Source organism: Grus americana, chromosome 10, assembly GCF_028858705.1.
Source record: "Grus americana isolate bGruAme1 chromosome 10, bGruAme1.mat, whole genome shotgun sequence".
NCBI classification, from domain to species: domain Eukaryota; kingdom Metazoa; phylum Chordata; class Aves; order Gruiformes; family Gruidae; genus Grus; species Grus americana.
Window position 1 is genome coordinate 14,548,047 of NC_072861.1, and position 23,718 is coordinate 14,571,764.

General features: G+C 41.0%; 1 protein-coding gene across 3 annotated transcripts; it reads left to right on the forward strand.

Moving 5' to 3' along the window:
- Positions 1-265: 265 nt before the first annotated feature.
- On the forward strand, positions 266-23,454 carry TMC3 (transmembrane channel like 3). Of its 3 annotated transcripts, XM_054837007.1 has the most exons (22): positions 266-1,327; positions 2,597-2,740; positions 4,060-4,135; positions 7,112-7,193; positions 7,881-7,987; positions 8,999-9,097; positions 9,189-9,331; positions 10,785-10,932; positions 11,830-11,873; positions 12,040-12,187; positions 12,979-13,088; positions 13,246-13,324; positions 13,815-14,054; positions 15,652-15,780; positions 16,465-16,532; positions 16,770-16,898; positions 17,724-17,834; positions 18,353-18,478; positions 19,827-19,905; positions 20,107-20,149; positions 21,239-21,536; positions 22,289-23,454. In XM_054837007.1, the coding sequence occupies exons 1-22, from the start codon at positions 1,218-1,220 to the stop codon at positions 23,121-23,123; spliced, it is 3,348 nt and encodes a 1,115-aa protein (XP_054692982.1). In that variant the 5' UTR covers positions 266-1,217; the 3' UTR covers positions 23,124-23,454. The 3 variants fall into 3 exon arrangements, with proteins under 3 accessions (XP_054692982.1, XP_054692983.1, XP_054692984.1); XM_054837008.1 differs by lacking the exons at positions 266-1,327; positions 4,060-4,135 and having other exon boundaries at positions 2,398-2,740; XM_054837009.1 differs by lacking the exons at positions 266-1,327; positions 2,597-2,740 and having other exon boundaries at positions 4,081-4,135; positions 8,999-9,087.
- The last annotated feature ends 264 nt before the right edge of the window (positions 23,455-23,718 follow it).

Genomic DNA, 23,718 nt, shown 5'->3' on the forward strand with positions numbered 1-23,718 from the left:
ATCATGCACATGAACACTTTGTGGGAACTAGGAAGTTCATGTCCATATGATGCTAGTTAATGATGTAATATGTAAGCATCATATGATAGGCACTGAGTGCATCGTTCCTGTGAAATGCAGAAATGCTATCCTTATTTAAGGATGGAAAAGGAGGCATAAATGTGCAAGAATTTGCCCCAGGACATACAGAAAGTGAGAGAAAGAGAATAGTTACTTAATACAGGGTCCTCAAGCTCACAGCACCAGTCCATTTGTTGTCTTTTAAAGTTGTTATCTGTGTAAAATATACTTTTAGTATCTATTAAATTAATTTCGTAATAAAATCAGTTAAGTAGTGGAGCTGAAGAAATGGGAAATGAGCATCAGATAGTAATGTTTTCCAGTGGTTTAGCTCTAGGAATAACCATTAATTATTATCAATAATCTAGTCTATGCTTATTGTAAATGGTAAGGACGATACAATAGTTCATGGAATTGAACGTAGTTAAGATATTACAACTATCAGGAAAAAGTGAATTGCTCGGTAATCCGTACTTGTCTGAATAGCAGGTATTTTGATTACCTCCAAGAGCAAAGCCATAAATTGATGGATGGAGGCCACGTGGAGAGGCTGGGGCCAGGGCCCAGGGAAGCAGCGGCCACTCGTTCTGTCGGGGCTATCCTCCGGGAGAGGATCTGGAAGTCCTCCGGGAGAACGACGTCGCATTTTTTTCTATTAGTAAAGGCCAAATGCAAACTGTCTCGCTTTACCTGAGCAAGAACGTTCTCTCAAGCCCATGAAGCAACGACATCAACAGCACGTCCAGCACGTTCATCGGGACCATCACCCAGAGCCGGCCAGCGTGGTGAGGCGGGATGGTGCCCTGTGGGAATACTTCACCCACGACAGGGGAAACTTGGCTTTGAGTTAAGGCCTGCAGCTGGCCCACCCTTGGACTCTGCTCCCTTACCTCGCTTCTGGGCATCTCGCTTAAAATCGCCCTGGCCGGGGCTGCTGTGCACTGCCGCTTTAAGGCGTGCAGGACTGCCAGGCAGCAGGTCGTCTCCTCGGCTGGAGCACCAGGCGCAGGCAGCAATCCTCTGCTCCGCAGGGCTCACAGTCACTCGCTGCTCTCTGCTTAATAACATTTGGCTGCTTATGAGACATCTGACCGGCGAGCTAAAGGCTTCCTTCTAGCGCGGCAGAGTTTCACCAGGTGCTGGCGGCAGCTGCCACCATGGCAGCAGCGACGGGCTCTGCTGCGGCAAAAACCTCCAAGTCCTGCAAAAAGTACCGGACAGTGAAGCGGCACGCCGGCATCTACACCTACCAGGAGCCGCCCCACAGGTAAGAGACCTTCCTCCCCTGAAGTGTAAATCTGCCTTATCTAGCACAGAGGTGGGATCTTGTCTTTTCGCTTTCATTCGGACAGCGTAGCAACGTGAAAAGGAGCATGTGAAAATCATTCTTCTCTCTACATTTAGATGTGTTTTAAACATCTTTTTTGTCTTCACAAAAGTCACGTTTCATAGTGCAACATAAACGCAGTACATAAAACAGTGTAACTCCAGTGAGCTCAGGGTATCGCAGGGTAGGAAATCTCTCTGTCCCTTCTCTGCGTATGATACGTTTCCCTTGAATGTCGCCCGTGAGCGAGGGGACAGGACCGCGGATCGATGGTCTGATGAAGTATGTCCTTTGAATGTTCTTACGAGGTATGGTTCAGGTTATGATTTATTTCTAAGCGATTAAAAGGTATTGCTTTTTCAGCAAAAGTGCAGGGAACATTGCCAACAAGTACACAGCGATACAATTAGAAAACTTTGTGGCTGGTGGTTGTTGCGGTACTTCAGATCTCGTCATTTTGTTCAGGGGCGAACAGTCCCACAGGTTTTTAGACCTAAGACTCTGCAAGAATGAATATTGCTGCTGTTTCATATACAACACGCTGTTTCATATACAACACCCTGTTTCAAACAGAGAACTGAGAGCTGTAGCTTAGCAAATGTGGTGACAGCATCAGAAAAGATGATTTAATAATCATCGACAGAAATCTGCATCAAAGCACATGAATCTTTTCACAGGGACAAGTAAACCCTGGTGTGCGGGGTCCCACACTCCCTCCCCCTCGTGCAGGGTGACCGCATTCTAAGCCTCTGTTCCCCTCATTCTAACAAGGAAATATTTTATCGTTATTACAATCAAAACAAAAGGCCAACATCACGTGGCAAATAAATGAATATTACGTGCCCTTGCTGGAAATGTTTAGATAGCACTTTGTTCCAGAAAAATATACAGTGTCTTGCTAGCATGATGTAGAAGCTGTATGGCTGGAAATGCTCGGAGAGGAAAGACTGGGATTTGTGGTGGAGAGCGGGGGTAATTTATGACAGAGCAGCAAGTGGTGGGGAGGAAAAGAGATGCATCCTGGAGACGGGGAAATCATCCAAATTATTCATCAACTTTAAAACAATAAGGTTGTGCAAGTTCCCTAGCTCACTGCTGTTATATTGCTCTAACAGGTCGGATCCTGTGCAAATCAGCAGTTTGCTGGGGATCTGAATGCGAATAATTTGTCTTGCTTTTCCTCTCGTGGGGTGTGTGCTGGGCTGCCAGCAACTCGGACGATGATATCGGTGAAGAAAAGGCTGAGAGTCACGACCCAGAGCAGATCTTTCAGAACATCCAGTACCAGAAGGAGATTATGTCCAACATCCGCTGCCGGCCGTGGCCGATGAGGCAGAAGCTGAGGGCACTCAGGTAAAGGTGTTTGCACAAAAGCTTTCAGGCTCACTGACTGTGACAGTGCTTCCAGCCGCAGAAGTTTTTCAGTGTAAGCTGGAAGGGATTGCCCGCAGCAGTGAGTAGGAGCTGCTAGGAAAGCATGCCATGAGGATGCTCGGACAAGATCTGAGAGCTGGCTGAAGGCAGCAGCCTTGGGGTGGAAAGTCTGCAGGTGAAGCTGTCTTCTCTGCATGCCTGTGGCTCCCTTTAGACACTCACTGCACAGAGAGCAACAAATCACACTTGGGCTATTAACCATTAAAACAGCGCGTCAGCTATTCAGTGATGGAAGGAAAGGCTGTTGGTAATGCTAATTTTTAAGATAAATGGTTTCACTCTGTCCCAAAAAGGAAAACAATCTGCCATTTTCAAGGTAATTGCACGTGACGATCGCATGGAATGAGAACAGAAGCAGGTCAGAACCTTCAGGTAATATATAGTAAATGGCAGTAAATACTGGACGCTTGTAGGTTTAAAAGGTACATTCAGCATAGTAATAACACGTTTCACAGCTTAAGATTGCAATTATTGTATTAATAATTCCAAATTTACAATGAAAGAGTGGGTGCCTAACTCTTTGGGCCACCTGTCTGGATTGTGTCAGGTCTTTCACAGTGGGATCTGTTTGGGGCTTGCTTTATTTTTCCTTTTCATCTGGCATCTTTCTCTGACAACCCTGTGTGATGCTAGGATGGCATTTTAGTCATGAGGAATCCCTACCAGCAGTAGAGTCCTTGTGTAACCTTGGAAGCAGAGAGGGATTTTTCTCTCTTAGGCAGAGTCTGTGACTTGCTGCCTTCCTGCTCCTGTTGATGAGATTTTGGTGGTCCCCATCCACCTTCTGCTGAGGTCAAAGGCTGCTTATGACCAGATGAACATGCACCTCTTTGCATCTTACAAGAGCGCTACGGCCTATTTGCAGAAGAGGTGTTAGTATCCACATGAGATTAACTAGGCTGTAATGGAGATCTTTTAATTTTACTCATTTGGGTTGGGCCATTTTAAGAGACAGACTTTGAATCAAAAGGACAGAGAAAAAAGCCTAGAGGAATAGAAAACTCTCGCTGCAGTCAAAGTTTTGAATGCTGAGACAAAATTCTCAGTGGTTTTAAATTGTCAGTGAAAACCTCAATAGGGAAAGAAAAAACCCACTTTGCCTGGATAAGGATTTTATGGTGAGACAGTCCACAATTCATTTCAGAGCATTTGACAACTTTTCTAGTTGCTGCTTGTGCAGAATAAGGGGCTCCGAGTGACGGGATCAACGTAGAATGAAATTCCACCTTCTTGTGCAGGCAGGCGAAAGAGATCGTGCTGAAGTACGAAGGGAGGCTCACTAGAACCAGAGGTTACCAAGCTGCTGGTGCAGAGGTACGGCTGCTTCTTCTTAAATTACAGCTCTTTTCTATACCAGTAGTCACCTGCAGCTTTCATTCACAGAAGCGTATGGTTGCTGTGCAGTCCTGATCTCCAACTCGGGAACTCTGTAGAGGGAGGAAAAAGCAGTTAAAAGCTTCTTTTGTGTGTTTTTTCTTTTTTTTTTTTCCTATTGTGAATTTACTAATTACATTTTTGCAGACCAATTTGATGTGTGTTGAAGGATGGATGTCCTTCTTATTAACGCAGTATGACCTTCCTTCTCAAATAACCTCAAATGCCTGTGCCTGCTGGAGGGGGTGATGGGAGCAGGGTACCAACAACCCGATGCCAGTATTCCCTGAAGAGCTATTTCACCAGACGCTGGGGCAGCAGTTCAATAGTTTAGTATGAAAAATGTGTCTAGCTGTTAGTTTGGAAGACAATCCTACAATAGCTTATGGTAAAAACATTGTTAAAGAAGGTTTTTGTTTGCATAATGCTCAAAGAATTTGAATCTAATCATAGCAAATCTATTTACACCACTGAAAACAGACCCTGGCCCTAATTCCTGGAAATTAATAACACGGAGGAAATTGTCCGTAATACGCAACCAACAGAGAAGAGATCTTTAGTCATCGAAGCAGTCAAGAATACTTTTGTCATCGTAATAAGTAGACTTTTAATGAGTAACTTAATTCAAAAAGGCAGGGTTGTAACAGTAAAATAGAACACCGTGCATTTTATTCACACGAAGAAGTGAAAGGCTGCACGCATACCTGTTGTTCTGTCATGTTGGCCCACAGCAAAGATTAAAAGTACAACTTGCCAAGGCAGGAAAGAGTCATTTTTCCTTGTTCTGCCTTTGTGTGTGTGGCAAATGCAGTGGAAGTAGCAAATGCTGTTAAAATAAATACTGGTTTTTGCCGTTGACTCGAGCGGAACTGGGATGTTACCTAGAAAGAGAAGTGCTAAGGGTCTGCAATACGTGTGAGTAAACCTGAGACTGGGCTCGTTACTTGTTCATATTCCCCTTCCTACAGAAAAAATGGAGGCTTTCATCTTAGAGTTCACAATGAATAACAGTTTGTATCTAATTGTCTCTATTGCGTGTATTTGCTTGAAGATATTCAGCACAGGGATATAATTCAGCAGTTAATTAGCACCGCTCATTATGTGTAGGAGAACTGTATTCTTTTTTCCCAGCACAAATTAGGGAATATAGCCTTCACATCAGGGCTAAATTCTGCATATGCAACAGAATGAGCCGCATTTTTTTTTTTTTTTAAATTGGAAGGGCTTCATTTTCACATATTTTCTCAGAAAATAGCATGGTGACCAAAGAGACAAAAATCGTAGCACAGCAGAACAAGCACTACATCATCAAAATAAAGAATTCAGTCATTGAACATGTGCTAAGGACAAAATGCAGCTGTAAATGTGTACATTTTTCAATAAGTTTTTAAAATTGGAAAAATACACAATGTTCGTAATTGGACAATCCATTCATGATATTTTTAACGAAAACTGAAGTTAAAATACCTTTTACTATTTTGACACTGAAAACGTTTTTCCTTTTCAGTTTAATGATTTTATATTTGCGTTTTATTTTTTTTACATTTGCAATTAAATGCCAGATGCCCATACTCTGGGTTCTGAGAGTATAATTTATCTGTTCAGGTAGGCAGTAGGCAGAAAAAAGGTGATAGCTATCTAATTACAATTTTAACACACACTGCTCCCACGTGGACGCCTTTGTACACATTATAAATCTGCAGTACAACTGGCACAAGCTGCTTGATTCCTTTCTCAGCCTTGTGCACCCTGTTTTCAAATGAAAGTAGCAATCCCAGCAATTCCCATGCAGTTCACGGCATCTACAATTTCTCTGTTTAATTAAACATACTTCCCGTTCATGCAATAAAATACCCATACCACCATAAAAATTAATTAACTTTGGCCAAAGAGATTGATGATATATTCAGTAATTAAAATGTTATTTACTCCTCTTTGGTTTTAGGAGATTAAATTACGTGATATAATATTGACACTGCTGCTACCTAAAATATAAGGGGGGGTTTAATATCTAGCTGTACTAAAACTACTTTATAATGCATGATAGACAAATATTATTTTTCTGTTAATACTGTAAAGTTATGGCTCTAATTCAACAAATCAAAAACTGCACTCAGTTCCGCACATGCAGGTTTTTTCCTCGCACATGCGTATGCACACCACACTGTGTGCCGGAAGATGCTTTCCTCTGACCATGCAGAAAATGGACGTTGAATGAAGACTCTACAAAATACACCTACAGGTTTTCTGCAGGTGTCAGCTGTGATACACAGAGCTGAGAAGACAGTAGCTGAATTTGCTTCTGTTGTATACAAAAGCTTATTTTTCCTCTAAGAAAAACTGGCTTTATGCTTCTCTTAAATTTGGAGTTTGTTGTCTCTTCATTTGTTTGTCCTAGAAATCAAATTTATTATGTGTAGCGCAGCAGAATTCCCTCATAAATTACAGAGAGGGTAGGTGTCCTGGCAATACCCAGCCGGGATGAATCCTGCTGCCCGGAGCCGCTGCCTGGACCTTCTCTGCAGGTCCTCCCCTCCGCAGCCCCAACCATGGAGAAGGCGACAGGGAACAGCACCCCTTGGCTTCCTCCTGCGGGTTCCTCGCGTCTTTGTGGGTAAAAGATGCGGACGGGTGGCTCCTGGCTGTACAAAGGCGCTCTGCCTCATCTTTGTTGGCATTTGGCTGCTAAAACAGTGTCAAGGACTCCTGTGCCCCCCACGTTTTGTGTGTTTCAAAAACCCACCGTGGTTTGCTTTACCCACAGACGTGCTCTAAGATTTTAGTAATTAAAGTTCGTAATATTTCTTGTGATACAGGATGGGAGAAACATGAGCAAAATACTCTGCATTTCTCTTTTTATTTCTTTTTTTTACATGCAGAAGTGTCATATTTCTCATTTCTCTGCTTTTCTCTCAGCTTTGGAGGAAGTTTATTCGACTTGCGTATAATTTTGTGGTCATCTTTATTCCATGGGAAATGAGAATAAAGAAAATTGAGAGTAAGTATAAAGATTTAATGGTACTGAACAATAAAGTACTTGCTAAAATGCTGAGTCTTATGGTTTATTTTTTAATTTACTGAATTAAAGAAATAATTTTTGGGAGAAAGAGTTCAACATAAATTTTTAGCAGTGATGTTTTCACTTCAAACTTGGCTTTTTTTTTTTCTTTTCCTGGTGCCTTAGACACTGCACAGTTCTCATTTGTGCTCTTAGTAGGGGGTCACTTTTAAAAAGTCAAGTTTGTCCCACTGTGGTTCTGAAAATGCAGCAAGGTTTGATTATAGTTTATCACAGTCCGTGGGGCAGCATCCTGGGGCCAACATCCCCCGTGCTGTCAGCAGCCCTTGAGGCTTCGAATTGAATTGAAGCAGCCCCTAACATTTGGTCAGCAGTCAGGTCATACCTCTGTGCTTCAGTGGCAAAGGAAAATGGATGCATGACGTCACCCAACGTAGCAGCGTCTTGCGTAAATGCCGCTGGTAATCCTGAGACTTCCCCAACAGAGTTTGTGTTGGAATTATGTTTTCCTCAATGACATGTTAACGTGTTCTCTACTTGGCTGTACGCCCTGCGTGGATAAGAAAGGTTTTTTCTTTTGTTTAGCATTCAAATAATACTTCGTTCATCAATGATATGAGCTTTTACAGACTGTGTAGCTCAGATAACTATTTTCTGTGGTTTAAGGTCATTTTGGGTCTGGAGTTGCCTCTTACTTCATCTTCTTGAGATGGCTATTTGGAATCAATATTGTACTTACAATAATGACAGGAGCATTTGTAGTCTTACCAGAGGTAAGAACATGTTAATATTTACAGAAAACTGCTTACTGTTGCACTTCCCTTTCTGAATTGGACAAATGCCACTCTTAAAGGCACGCATTAATTTGAAACGTACAATTGAAAATGAATTATTTAAAATAAATTCCCCTATTAAGAGGGGTTTTTCTGCCAAAGGATAAGGGAATTTTGCTATTAGTGTTAGAGATATTTTGTCAACATGGTACTAATGCTTTTACAGAATATGTTTGTATCCAATTACTAAAATGGAGAACGAAATCCTAAAAGCTGTAGTTTGTGTTGAGTACACTCAAGTCCTGTTAGTGCCATTTACAGGTAGAAAAACGTAATATCTCTCTGCAGACTACAGATTATTGTCCATTAGAAATCATTTTCTAGAAGTTCTGAACAGCCACAACTTTGTTTAGTTCTTGCATGCAAGTAAGGCTATTTGTTAACTTTGTTAAATTATTCATAAATGTTATTTTGCCTAACCTAATGTATGCTTTAATAACATTATCAGAAAACATGGGAATATCTGATTTTTCTTCTTATTGGCTAAACTAAAAAAAAAAAGTACTCCCAAAACAGGCAAAAAAGTAAACTGAGATAAAAAAGGCATTCACTTTCATGTTTTACTTCTTTAAGGAAAAGTAGATTTAATCTTGAAATACCAATTTGAGATCAAACACTGTCATGTTTACTTTAAAAATGCTTAAATTAAGACAAACATAACTTTTAAAGCTATTTTGCTAACGGTTTCAGTTGATCTCTCTTTTCATTTCTCAGCCAATTTGAAGATGTCTAGAGCGCGCTAAATTTCCTCATAGGTAGACAACAGGTAGCAAAACCCCTTCGGGTTAGTGGAAAATGAACGCAGGATTTCTCATGGAGCTTCTAGTTTAGGATGAGGCATGACCTCATACTCGCTATCCTGACAGTATCATCTGCGCGGGCAGCTCTTGGTAGGTTCTGGTGCGCAGCCCCGGCTCGGACCGTTTCTGAGACCACCTCTCTCCTTCCCAGCTACTGGCGGGAGCACCGTTCGGCAGCACAGTCAGCAAGACCATTCCCAAGGAGCACGTTGCATCTGCTCAAGACCTGGACACCATCTGGTCACTGGGGGCAAGACTAAAACCACCCTTTATTGTTTCGCTATTGCTGTTCTGTTGTAACCATTCGTTCCTGCTCTTACCGACGCCTCTGGTCTTTGCAGGGCTACCTCCAGTACTCTGTTTTGTTTTATGGCTACTACGGTCGCGACAGGAAGATTGGGAAAGCTGGATACCGGCTGCCTCTTGCCTACTTCCTTGTTGGAATGGCAGTGTTTGCTTACAGCTTCATCATTCTCTTAAAAAAGTAAGGCTTCCCATTTATTGCTGTTCCTAAGCTTGCGTGTTCAGGCAGTCGTTCCCAAATTTCTTCTGTTACTTTATTAATCTGTTGAAGTCTGGTAATATCAGAGATGCAGACTGAGCTTAATTCTAGCTGCTGCTTTATTTTGCTAGCATTTATCTTCACTCGCTCTTCAGTCTCCCAGTCTCTGAAAGGAGGGCAGCACAGAAGATCATCTGTGTGCTTTGTGTTTGTATAGCGTAAGGTCCAACGTGCATGGGAGACCTTTCCCTTTTCCTCTTTTCTGGTATGAATATTGCTATGACAGAAATTTATATTTTAAGTGTAATGCTTTCAGCATTATTATTCCCATCTATTGAAATACAACCATAAAAATTCCACCCTAGATGTAATATCACCTGCAACGTTTCAGCCGGTCTGTGGAATCGCGTTCGAATGAGCGCTTAGTTCCTTTGCTGTTGAAGGGCCAGGAGTAGGAGATACTTAGCAGAGCGCGCAATACTGCTAGTGCTGACCATAAATCTAGGGCTGTGCAATGCTTGCAGAGGGGCAAGGTCACGCTCTCCTCTCCTGATTTGCTTTCCCTTCCCTTCTGGATACCTGTTTATCCAGCACAGTGCAGCCCAGGGACATTTTTAGCACTGCCTGTAGTAACTCTCTGTTTTGAAGCCGAACCTTCCCTTTTCATTTATTTTTGTTCTACCTGCTGGTTTGTGCAAAGGGTCACTGATAGGTTTGACACTGATCTACGTGTCTGCAGTTTCTGGATATGATTAGGTCTTCTCCTTCTGTCTTAGCTCACTGACTCTGCTTAGCTGCTTACAGTTCCCCTTTTAACGTTGTTCTTTTGGATGTCCTTTCTTTTGTAAGATACTAATCTCCATTTCATTTCTCACACTTTGCAATATTCTGCTATCTTGCCTATCTGAGATGAGTAGGTAGGGTGTTCTTCTTTTTCCCAAGGTCTGTAAAATAGCACTGAGTTTCTATTTGATGATAACGTATATTTTGAGAGTGCAAACAACACAGAAAACAATCCTGTGCGTGATCACTAGTTTTGCCAAAGTAGCTTGTAATCACAGTAATAGTGGTCTTAGTGATAGTACCTTCCAGCTGGATCCTACCTGGAGATCATAAAACTGAAATATGCTTAAGTCCACAGCTCTAGTGAGATTTATTTGCTTTATTTGTCAGCTATAAGGAATGTAAATAGCAAAATGCCCTTCCACAATGAGTCACTTCTGCACTAGAACAAAACTGAAGTTCAGGCTCTGAACCTCACCCTGTTTTATGTTCTTTAGAAAGCTGCCAACAATTACACTAATTGCTGCAAACTTTTGGTAGTTCTAAAGCTGTAGACATCTGCAAACTATGAACCAAACCAGCGATTTCCTTCATATTCATCTTCACGCTTTAACAACACTTGAATATTTGGGTTTTTTTTTTTTTTTTACAGAATGGCAAAGAACTCAAGAATGAGTTTAGCAAGTGCCTCTGATGAAAACTACACTTTCTGTTGGAGACTGTTCTGTGCTTGGGACTATTTAATAGGAAACCCCGAGGCTGCAGAGAGCAAAGCTGCTGCCATAGTTAATAGCATCAGGGTGAGCAACTGACCTTCACGTTATTTGGAGTTGATTTGTTTGTTAATCTGGAAGCTAGATAGTTCTTTCCTCCAATTCCCTTGCATTTCCTATTGTTTCCTGGTATTCATTTACAGATCTTTTTGCCTAGGGGAGGGCTGGTATCGCATCTTTGTGCGGTATTGCAGTCACATCGTACTGCTGACGCTGTCGTTCTGTCCCAGCCATGGCCGTTGTGTTCTTCTTCAGAAGAGTTTTATTTAATGCCACTGTATGTGCGACAAGAAGCTAGATAACTAGAAACAAATGGGCTTGTGATGTAATTTCATGGAGTAATAGAATCGAATTCATGTTAACAGTGTGAAAACACTCATTTATTTCATCTCTCCATAACAAATGGTCCAGAGACATTGTACAGCTCTCTCCATATTAGAAAATTGCTTTAAATACAGATGTTTTCCATTTAGAATTTAAGAACAGATGTGGTTTTCATTGTAAGAAATTTATTTCCCAAATTTGGTGTATTCTCGTTAAGTCATTGAACAAAATGACTTCAAATTGTGTCAAGGATAAATTAATAAGCTATGATATTTAGTTATTTTGATGACTGAGGGTAACTTTTGACAGTTCTGTATCATATTACTGACACACGTCCTGCAAAAAGACCTGGTAGCGTAAACCTCTGGTTGTACCCCTTTGAACATGCATGACTGAAAGTGCACAAGTATTTGATTACTCAGAAATCTCCTTTGCTATTTAAGCTCACTTGTCACTCCTAAAAAACTATGCAGGACAGAGAATTATTTATCTACTTGCACTTCCAGGAATGTGACTTTTTTATTAGTATTATTCTGTGAAAGATATGTGCATTATGTTTGCTGAACTCTATAAAAATGATAATGCTGTGTTTCTTTCAAGGAAGCTATATTGGAAGAGCAGGAAAAGAAGAAAAGCAAAAACTTGTATGTATATAAGACCAGAGATACTTTTCAAAGCACTGTTTCAATGCAGATAGCAGTGCTAATCTGCTTGCTTCATACTTCTAAAAACCATATTAGAAAAGACCCCTGGTGTCATAAGACAACCTACTGTATTGGCTGTGTCTTCTTTTTTCCTCTCCCCCCCCAGGGCAGTGACTATAAGCTTAAGAATTATTGCCAACATCCTCGTGCTTCTCTCGCTTGCCGGAAGTATTTACATCATATACTTTGTCGTTGATCGATCCCAAAGGTTAGAGCGCACCAAAAAGGAATTGACTCTTTGGGAAAAAAATGAGGTACGCTGTCTTTGTGCCACCTCTGTGTTAGAAGCAGGATTACTGTCTCGGGGCTCTGTGTACCAATAGTGTGCACCGAGACGTAAATCGCAAGAGATTAGCCGGCAGAAATGGAAAGCAAGAGGGCAGAGCTGCGTGGATACCTGGATCTCTCTGCGCACGCTTGCTCCCTCTGCTCTGCAGCAAGGTGTTGGCAGAGCTGATGCGGGCAGGGGGATGCTGCAGGTGGTCCTCATTACGCACAGAGTGCAGTTCTAGCTGGCTCTGAGTTTGTGAGGACAAAGCGTAAACTCTCCTGTCACTTACAAATCTACTTTTGTGCCCACGGTAGAGCTGAGCGAACACTGGGCCAACAGACTAGAAAGGAATCGGCTTTGACAACAGCTATTGATTTCAGCTGGGGGATACTGAATGCTCTGTGAATATTTCCATTCAGAGGAACGAGTGGATACTGAGAATAGGAAGTGAGTAGTTATGGAGAACTACTCATCCATTTCAGAGGAAGATGCTGGCTTCACATTTTGCACGTGTAAAGTTTTTATTTTAATTAATGAAGTAATGACTTTAAAGCTAGAATGTCTGGAGTAAAGATTCCTGAGTGGTATTCCGGATCTATAATTCTAATCACAACTACCGTTATTACTAATGTCAATAATAACTTTTTAAAGCATGTCCTCCAAGAAAAACAATCACCAAAGCATGTGCATCAGCAGTATTTCAATCAGCTGTCAAGGTACCGCAGCAGATCTGCATGCAAAGCTACAACAAAGCTGTGTCTTTCTGTTCTGTAGGTAAGCGTAGTTGTGTCACTGATTACAATGATTGCACCCTCTGCTTTTGAACTTGTGGCAGCTCTGGAGATGTATCACCCAAGGACCACTCTTCGCTTCCAGCTTGCCAGGTATGGGCGTTATGCAGTGTAGAAGATACGTGGGAAGAAAGGGAGGAAGAGGAGAGACGTGGTCTGGTCATGTGTTTCAGTCCAGCCAAACCAGAGGATGTAGGAGCAGTCGATGGGATAACAATGCCGATAACCCATATCTTATTCTTGTTTTCAGGGTTCTTGTTCTATACCTGGGAAACCTCTACAGTTTAATCATTGCTCTCCTGGATAAAGTGGACAGTATGAGTGTCACTGTAAGTTGAACTTGATGTTTCCTGATGTGTAAAGCCAGTAGACTGCATAGATGGAATTCCATTTGTTGCGATATTTATGAAGTCAGATGAAAACTTGTTTGAAATTGATAAAAAAATATTACAGTTTACAGGATTGTAAAGTTTAGTTTGTAATGTTCATTTACAACCACTTGTAGCTTTTTAGACTAACTGGATCCATTTGATTGCTAATGTGTCACAATAAATAGATTTCTGTGCATTGCTTAACTACAAAAAAAACAAAACCAAAAAGCCATCACTTGATGCCAAAGATTTCCAGCTACCTAAAATCAGCTTTCAGTACTGTCCTTACAAGTTTCATCTGCATCTGTGCATTGACAGCTGCTTAAGTCACCGAACTGCTGCTTGAAAATACATGAAGATACACACCTGTGTGCGTGTTGTAGAAGGTACAGGTATCTGCATGTATGTACAGTTGAAAAAGTAGCTTTCAGGATATTTATTATTTCAGGACTCTGACATTAACAACAATGCAAGTAATTCTATCACCACCTTAGCAACGAAAACTTTTTCCAAAGAAGACAATTTATCTACAACCATTCCTGATGTACAACTGAAGAGAAATGGAATTGTCACATTGGAAGGGAGTCATGCTAAAGGCTTGACAGTCTCTGACTCACTGGTTAACAAAACAGCTTCCTTTAACACCCATAACCCACAGGATCAGTGCTGGGAGACGTATGTTGGTCAAGTACGTAATTGTTTTATTATGTCATCAACTTATTCCTAATCCACATTTGACAAAAAATTAAAATCACGTTGTGCTGTGTTCAATTTTAAAGCTTTTCTTTGTGTAAATTCCAGAATTTAGCTGAGGGCTGTGTAGAAAGAGTAAAGACTACGCAAAGTGATATGGCCACAGATACAAGCTTTGTTTTTTGTTCAGTATCTACAATGTGTTTAGTGTTGTACAAATGTTCTTTTGGCAGGCTTTGGTCTCTGTCTTCAGCTCTGCACAGGCAGATCTCTACAGATGCATGATACAGATCCTATTTTAGCAGGATACATCCTATTAAACCCACGCAAAGAAACATGACCATGAAAATGTGTAAGCAATAACACGCACCCTGTGCACATTCTGATTGCTGCCTGGATGGATGGGGATGCAGACCCAAGCCAAGCATGAGATTGCGCTCTTGGTCATTTGTACCATATCTCTGAAGTCTCTGTTCATTCCGCCTCGCTAAATCACTAGAGAATCAAGTGTTCTTCACTTCAGAGAGAAAGAGGACCACAACAAAAGGTTTCAAAATACTGTCAGTGCATAAGAACGGAGCCAGTTGGGTGGTAGCGCCACGTGTGCGTGTTCCCCAGTTAGGTTGCAGAAAAGCTGGAGACTTAATATGATGTTTTTATTTCCCTACGTGTGAGTGTATCTTATTTGCGGCCTTTGCTTTGAGTGACTAGCAGCGGCACTAACACACAGAGAAATTTTAACCACACAAAATTCAAAAGATGTCATCTGATCCCAGTGCACTTTGGTCTCTGTCAGTGTTGTGCTTACGTCTAGGCCACTAGATTACGAGTGATGCTAGCGTAGTTCTGAGCTGCTTGTTCCAGAGGGAGCAATATCAAAGGTCTTGTTTGATCATCTGGAGCAAAAAGACCCCTCCTAGGTTTATTAACCTGACTTCTATTCTTGTATGCTCCTCTCCCTGTTGCACAGGCATCAGGAAATTTTTAGAATGGGTGTTCATGGGGTTTTCTGACTGATTGTTTTTTCCCCAGAATGGACTAGAGATGTTTGAAATTGAATCTTTTCTATTTAATAGTACAAATTTAGAGCTCTATTAAATATAGAATAACCCCATTCATCTGTAAGCACTAAGCAGATCTCTCTTGCGGCTCGATGATCCTACTGCCATTCGGCTTTAGTTTTGTACGAATAACAAGCGTTTCTCATTGTGAAGTACTTAGCAAGTATGTATTACAACAGTCGGTCTAATAAAGGATTGGGTACAAGAGAAAAACCAACCCATTTCAGTTTATCTAGATAAATTTTCAGAACAGTCATTAAAAAGAAAGTTTGAAGCATCATGACCAGGGTTTTGTTGCTGCAAGCAATAGAAGGCATGCCGGAAGCTTGATTATATTTGTTCTCTTTGCTAGACCAAAGGCAAGTAAGGGAAAAGTCGAACAGGAAAAGCTTAAAAGGAAATAATTTATATATACAAATCATGTTTTATCAGGTTACTAAGCTTAGGCCAAAATAAAAGTACAAATGCAAGAAAGCCATATGCAGTCCATTTGCTTCTAGAATGACTCAATGTGAACAATGTATATTTCAGGAGATGCTAAAGCTTTCAATTATCGACATGATTTTCACAGTCGCAAGCATCCTGCTAATTGATTTTTTCCGTGGACTGTGTGTCCGATATTTAAGTGATTGCTGGTGCTGGGATCTAGAAAGCAAGTTTGTAAGTATGGTCTTTATTTTATCAAACTAAGATGCTGAAGATGGGTAGGCTCCTTCCCTTAACACTGAACGTCCTTAAAGCCTGTCAACAGATAAATAATTTCTTAGTATCACACATCTGTAAAGGCACAGCTCACACATTTAAGTGAAGCTTAAATCGGAGGGCGCAGGGTAAATGCTGAGATTGGGTGTTTTTCTCAAGCCTACTCCCATGGAGATGGCGCAAAAATCTTTGTCTTTCTCAAAATGAGATCATGGAGCAGTCCCAGAGTCAAAGATGAGACAGTGGGTATGGAGTTCCTCCCCGCATCCTCTTTTCTGTAGCTGTAATATCTATCCATAATGCAGATAGTGGTCCAAGAAACAATAACCAAAAGCAGATAGCCCTTTAAGAAAATTACAGTTAGTAATATTTGGTTAGCAAGAAGCCGTTGGCATGAAAGGCTGAGAGCTGTTCTTTGTCCTTAACTAAAGACGTGAAATAAACTAGAGAGGAATTAGTTTATTCAGTCTCCTGCCACAGAGTAGGTTTTACTGCGTTCCCATTGCCTGCCAAAAGCTGGTATTTGATCTGGGCGTTTCAGGCTACGTGCTGTCTGCAAACTGATTTAGTCAAATGCTTCTAATAAATGATCTGAGAAAAAGATTAAGACAAGGTATTCAACCTATGCTGTGTTTCTTGTAGCCAGAATATGGAGAATTCAAAATTGCAGAGAATGTTTTGCATTTGGTCTACAACCAAGGAATGATCTGGTATGTAGTCTGTAAGGGACTTTTCTCATCCTTTGTTGGCTGATTACTAAGTCAGTCTGATGATTTCCAATGAAACCTGCATCCAAGTAGGATATTGGTAATGCAGTCTTCTATACTTTATTATAACAAGAGACGGTTTGTTGATAGCGAGCTGGTTTTTACCTGTTTTTTTTCATATGTTCTTTTGCTATTAAAATTGCTTCTGGCAACACTGAGACTGACATGATATTTTTCCAGGATGGGAGCTTTCTTTTCACCTTGCTTACCAGCATTCAATGTTCTCAAGTTGATTGGACTCATGTACCTGAGGAGCTGGGCTGTGTTAACGTGTAATGTACCACATCAGCAGGTTTTCAGAGCATCTCGGTTAGTCAAAATAAGAACAAAAGATAAAGAATAAATCAAACGCAGACAATGGAAATGTCTTCTGTGCGTAGGAACAAAATGACAGGAGATTTTTAGCTCTGAAAGTTGACAATCAAATTTGATAGTAATACTGACAGCAAAGGTCTGTGGAAAAAAAAGCCCATAGTTACTGAGAAACTGGGGGGGTTGTAAAGCAGGGTAGTTAAAGATATGCAAGAATTGAAAAATATGTCAGGGAATATTCCTAGACCAATATACGTGGCCTAACATAAATGTGTTACTGGCATACAAGTCTGAGCACAATAACCAACACGTGTTAACTGTCGTGAGTCCTATTTCTTGATGTTTCTTTGAACACTCTGAAGTATCTGCTTGTGTCTGTTGCATCGCACAACAGATTTCCCCATTTTTCTTCTATCGTGATGAATATCTTAATTGTTTACTCAAAATGGAAATAATTCAGGGCATCTTTAATTCTTAAGAATCAGTTATTTCTAAGGTGTTTTGAAGACGAATCAACTTCTGCCACTGTTCTTTTTCTCGCCCAACACAACTGGGCAGCAAAATCAGTTTTTATAGAAGGCTGCTATAAACCATTCTCTGGCTGCAGCTGTGCATCTGGAAACCAGTGCAAATAGGATTTTGATCATTAAGAGTCTGTCTAAACTGTCTCTGTTCAGACTTTCTAATCATAGCAGAGCGATTTTGATCTTTCACAAATGTAGATCTTGAATTTGTTAGGTAGGTACAGACTTGCAGCTTTTATGTTGCCTCTGTTTTTCTCTCTGATTAGTATAATCTGAAACATGTCACGCCTTCTTGCAGATCCAATAATTTCTACTTGGCCATGTTGCTGTTCATGTTGTTCTTGTGCATGTTACCAACAATTTTTGCTATTGCCCGATATAAGCCATCTTTAAGCTGTGGTCCCTTCAGGTAAGTCATAATGGCCTAATGAAAATTGCAAAGATTTTATTTCACTCTCTCACAGTAAATTAATCAGGTTCGATAATACCCAAATTATTGATTTAAAAAAAAAAAAGAGTTGATGGACAGGACAATGTATTTCTGGTGCCAATGTTTTCCATTTTTTCCTCGCATTCTGAGTGAGGCTCGACATTTTGCTTTGTATACATGGTTCAGTTATTTTATGTTTGCATGATGTAATGTGCCACCGAGCAATCTAGCACACGTCACCATCTTGTGTCTGAATTCAAGCACCCTCCAAGCCTGGCCAAAGTTTTTCTGCTTTGGAACAATTGTTAAAAAGCAAATAATGATCAAGTTGCTTTTATCTTCCCTGTGCCATGCCCCCCCCGCCCCCCAACTGTACTGTTCCAAAGTAGGTTTTGGATGAAACTCCTTGTTGATTCAGTGCAACAGCACTTAACAAATTGATGCACCTAGGATTTCTTACAACTTAATTTTACCACTTTCTTCCCCCCCCCTTGTAGTGGACAAGATAAAATATATGATATTGTTTCTGAAACAATTCAAAATGACTTTCCTGCATGGTTCAACACAGTGATTACTTACATCAGCAGTCCTGTGGTTGTCCTCCCTGCACTGCTACTTTTATTGTAAGTACTCTGGTTTTCACAGGCAGCTTAAATTGTATTAATACTGGCCTTATCTCTGGAGAGTAAAATGTTGATACTGAGGAACAAACACTACTTTATTGTAATTTTATTAAGCATATCTGAAAAAAACCCACCCACCTTATTGAATATAAGGTATATGGATCAGATGGGAATAAGAGCATGTCAAAGACTGTCATCACATTTTCAAAAGGAATTTCCTGTTCTGGAATACCATGTTAAAGCAAGTTCTCTATATTGTGTCAAGGCTTGCAGTGCTGCTGGTTCCAGGAAGTTTCAAGATCCTTCTTCCCTCTCAAGAGCTCCTCAGAAATTAATTTTCCATTTTCTCGTGGTCATTAGTTCAGTTTATGACTGTGAACAGGGCTCAGTCTGTCATTTAAAGAAGCTACTCAGTCATCCTGATTTCTGGCAAGATAAATCAATTATGAAGGTCTGCTCTTAAGTGTTAATGTAATATAACTTGCTGCAGACTTTCCAGTGGAAGTCCGTTCTTACTCTAGTTTCTAAATAATTGTTTGCAGCTGGGAATTAATATTTACTTTGAGCTGTTTGAAATTCACATTGCTTCTGTGAAGTATCATTTGTCTTGCATGTACCTTTATATATTCCCCCCCCCGTAAACTACAGAGGAACGCAGAGTTTGTCCCACCAGTGAGCTATTCAGACAAATCAAAAAGAGTGAAGCAATGTTTCCTATTTGTAACTTCTACCTCTAAGGTCCCAGCCACGTAAATATGAACATATTGACAAATTTAAGTAGATGTAGTGAGTGCTTCGATGGCTAAGCACATATGTAAATGTTTGTGGTTTGAAGTCTAGCTATAAGACTTCATCTGAAAGCCAGTGTAATCCATTATGTCAGGCCAGATCTGATCTCGGCTGTGCCAGTGTAAACAAGGTGTTACTCCAGTGAGTCAACAAACTTACGTTGGTATGAGTGTGCACACTCAGCTGTAATTCTGGTGTCTTTGTTCCGTAACCTTGGACTGGGAAAAAAGATGAGAAAATATTTATCAAAACTTTAATTTTTAGTGTGTCCAGAATTTAAACCAAAAAAAAGCTAGAAATGCACACAGGGTTACGTGCACAATGTAGAGACCCACAAAAAACACAGGTGCAATTAGAACTGCTGTTAAATCTATTTTCAGTGTCACTTTTTTCATGTATGTTTGCTGGAAAGAAGGCTGTGATCCATTATCGCAGTAAAAAAGGAGATGCTACAAAGCGGCAACTGAACCTGTACATCATTTTGATGACCTATAAACTCTCGAAGAGAAAACTGTCAAGAATGTTTCAAGTGACTCATAATCACCTCTTTCACTTCCAGCATGCTAATCTATTACCTACAAAGTATTGCAAGATCATTAAAATTCACCAACAATCAACTGAGAATGAAGATCCAAACAGTAAGTCCAGCTCAAGGAGAGCATTTTTACATGCAGTTTGGTGGGTCTTCAGTAAAGTACTAGCCTAATTAAATCTCTAAAGTCACTTTCAGTGTTTCACAATGTAAGACCAATCCTGTATTTTTCACCCTTACACAGCAGTGGATTTACTGTCTAATCCATAATAATTTACTGCTTCTCATTCCTCTAAATGTGTTTTAGGAAAGAACTGAAGATAAGAAAAAAGTGGTTCAGATGGCAGTAGGTAAGTTGGTGGGCTTTAGAAATGCCATTATTAATAAAGCATTTGGATACAAACCCATTTTGAATTCTCATACACATAGGGAAGTTCAGCTACATTTAAAAAACTGTATTTCCTGTAGAGTCCTCCTTTTAGATGGTTTTTGAGCTTGACTTAACCTTGGCAGCACTGACAGACAAGGTGTGTAGTTGACACCTAAATTCTGCTGGGCTCTTTGGACTCGGTATTTTCCTGCTTTTACCACTAACAGGGCAGAACCTGGGAGGCATCTCTGATGATTCAAATCATGTCAGACCTTGTGCAAGACTCAGAGGCTAGTAGGCAGAAGAGGAGGAAGGGAACGGCCCCTATTCTTTGATCTGAGATGGATGAATATTTCATAGGCAATTAAAAGATTTCAGACTTAATTGTCTACTGTGCCTGAGGGAATCTGAACCTGCACCTTCCACTTCCCAGATTTTAAGAATGAGATACCTCAGAAAGGACGCCGTCCTTCCCAGTGAAAGGAACAAGTAAAAATTTGCCAAGCCAAAGAGAAGACATAATTCAGTAGCCTTATGGCTAGATCTTAATGCTATTTGAGACCCCCTTGTAGCTCTCCAGTGGACACATAAATGGTGAAATACCTGATGGATAGCAATACAATGATCAAGAGTGACTAGTAAGGGCAATGAGGTATGTGCTCCAGTGGGATTTCCTTTGTCACGGGAACCAAATTCAACTTTCGGCTGTGACCAGCACAGTCACTGCAGCCAGTTTGCTGACTTTGGCCACCTTCATATTGGAAGTGGTGTATGTTGTGAACTAAAATGGGGCTCTTGAAAAGAGGCGTTGGCTTGTTGCTCATTTTGGACTCCTACAGTGCAATGTCCAGGGTTTCTGCTATGTTCCCCAGTACTACGTCTGCCATCTACTGTAGTGTGCCAGTCCACCCCTTTGCCACCATGTCTCCCAGTGTGACACCAGTTTCTCTTTTCCAAACACAGCAAGTGGGATCCCCTGATCGAAGGGTGAATTTGAGCCACTGCATTTATACAGCAACTTCTAAATTTAGAGACCTGGACAGTTCCTGTAATAATTTCTGTTTTCTAGCCAGAATCCAAAATCTGGATGGGAATGACAAGAGACCAGAGCAAGAAAGTGATATTATCAGCCAGGAGTCTTCTGTTCGGTCCTCAACTCCCCGAAAGAATGGCAGTGTTTTGAACTTTGAATCTCCTGTGAGCAAAGGCACCAGAATACAAACCATTTCCCAGTCTGTGCCCCAAACCGTGCCTTCAACTGATGTTGCAAGACCTGTCAACGCAACTCCCACAACTTCAACCTCTTTAACGCCAGCTCCCTCAGTATCAAGTGTACAGAAGCCAAGAAACAATCACATCTCAAACAGGCAAGACTGCTTTGGTTTTGAAATGGCATTTCTTCCAGCAGCTCCATGACATACCTGTGTGTGTTTACAAAATAGCTGTGTATTCAGACTGTCTGGATCAGCAAGACAGCTGAGGAATTTTTTAAAAGCAGATTCATTCAGGGGTACTATTCAGATTGTTGGTGACACCACCTCCTTAACTCATCCTTAACTGAGATGGGATTATAAAACTTTTGAAATTAGGTAGTTGATGGAGTTTACCCATGCCTCAAGCAAAGGTAAATACTCAGCTTCCCCTCTGGCCTGTAACTGAAACAGTTTGTGCGCTATACTGTTTCCCCGAACAAGACAAGCTCAGTAAGAGCGAAGGCACTCAGTGCAGAATGCCTGTGCGGGCCTAGCTGTAGGACAACCAGGTTGGAACATGTTGGTTCAGGTGGCAGACTGATGCTTTAAGCTACCTGGTTTTGTTGAAGTGATCGGATAAAGAGTGTTTTTAAACAGTTCCCTGAATAATAAGACAACAGAACGGGAACATAACCTGAGCACTCAATTGGCTGCTGCCTTTTCCCAGGGAAGAACAAATGTATGTCCTAATTTCTAGGGTATGTTTCTCGAACGATTCCTACAAATTTGGAGCAGCAGAGATTCCATGATCTCCACCCTTACGATCTAGTGTTTGATTTCCAGAGCAATGAATTTTTATATGTATTAATTAGATTGATAGATGAGTGTATGTCTCAATATTTCCTTCCTTTTTTTCCTTCCTAAAGGTACCCAAGCGTTGTGCATGGGAGCGCAAGCGAGCTCACTAAAACAAAGCCCTACACACCAGTGACTTTCAAAAAGCACACTGAAGATGTTCATTCTGACCCTCTCTTCAGGAAAGGCATTCGGCAGGTAAATCCGGATGCCCTTGGGGCAGGGGCTCCCGTTTTTGTGGGACGCAGGCCGTATGCTACCAGGTATTTTCTCGTTAATGAAAATGAGTCCCGCAAAAAATCGCTCCGTTCTACCTCCCGACTCCAAAGGCACTTCAGAAAGGATGAATCGGGAGACGTTATTGAGTTGTATCCACGCAATGTCAGAAGATATGTGGTTCGAACACCACACCAGCTGTATTCCCCTCATCCCAGTGAAGATGAGGAAGATGAAGAGGAACTTGGGAGAGAATTCATGAACAGATCTCATCGCCCTCGCTCACTGTCTGATCTTCGCCCAGCACCACGATTTTACATTGGGGAACGTGCTGATGGCCACATTCTTATGAGCAAGGATCTAGCCAGAGTGCAGTACAAATCCTGGGATGATGGTTTTGAGCTGGACCTGGACAGACCTCCGTATGCTTACAGGAAAGTGCACCTGAACTATCCTGAGCCACGTGTGAAACCAAAATCAAAGCAAAAGCTGGAGCAATCTCTAACAGAATCTGATTCCATTTCCATTGAATCCAGCAGTGATCCGCAGAACAGCAGCAACGATCAGTATATCCAGGTCATTCATAGCAAGGAAAAGTATCCGAAACCTGGGACAAAACTTGCCAAAAAGAAATCAAAACACAGTGTTGATCTAAATGAGCCTAATGAACTGGTGTGCTCAAATGTCTGAGAGCGTGCCCCAACCTTCTTTGTGTTTTGAACAGGTGTACGTGCATTGGTTGTACTCGCTGTTTGAGGTCTGTCGGAGTAACTACAACATAGTCTTTGCAACAGTGTGTGCAGCCCTTTGAGGTGGGAAAAGCATAGTTAGCCTAGTGCTTCACTGTTAACTGTACCTTGCTTTAATATCACAACTGATATGTTGCAAAATTTGGAAGGGAGAATTATTCCAATTTATTACTTACTGTTATGCTGTTAAAAAACAAAAAATCCCACCTACGGGAAAATCAAAAGCCTATGTACTTGGGGCACTTTAATTAAACCAGTATAAAAATATGTCAGATGAGGCTCTCTCTGTCTCTTTGACGCAGTCACAGCTAAAGATGCTGCCACTGAATAAAGCAAGCAGGTAATCGGCTTCCTATGAATAGCTAACTGCTCTTTACGGTATAATTTATGACATCTTGACGTGCCTAGTTTGAATACAGTGTAGTTCAAACAAATCAGCAATAGGCTAATTGCAGAGAACAGTGAGTTTCTTTAGAGCATACGGCATTGGCAATGGAGTTGTTTGATCGTACCAATGCATGTCAGCTGTCTAGATG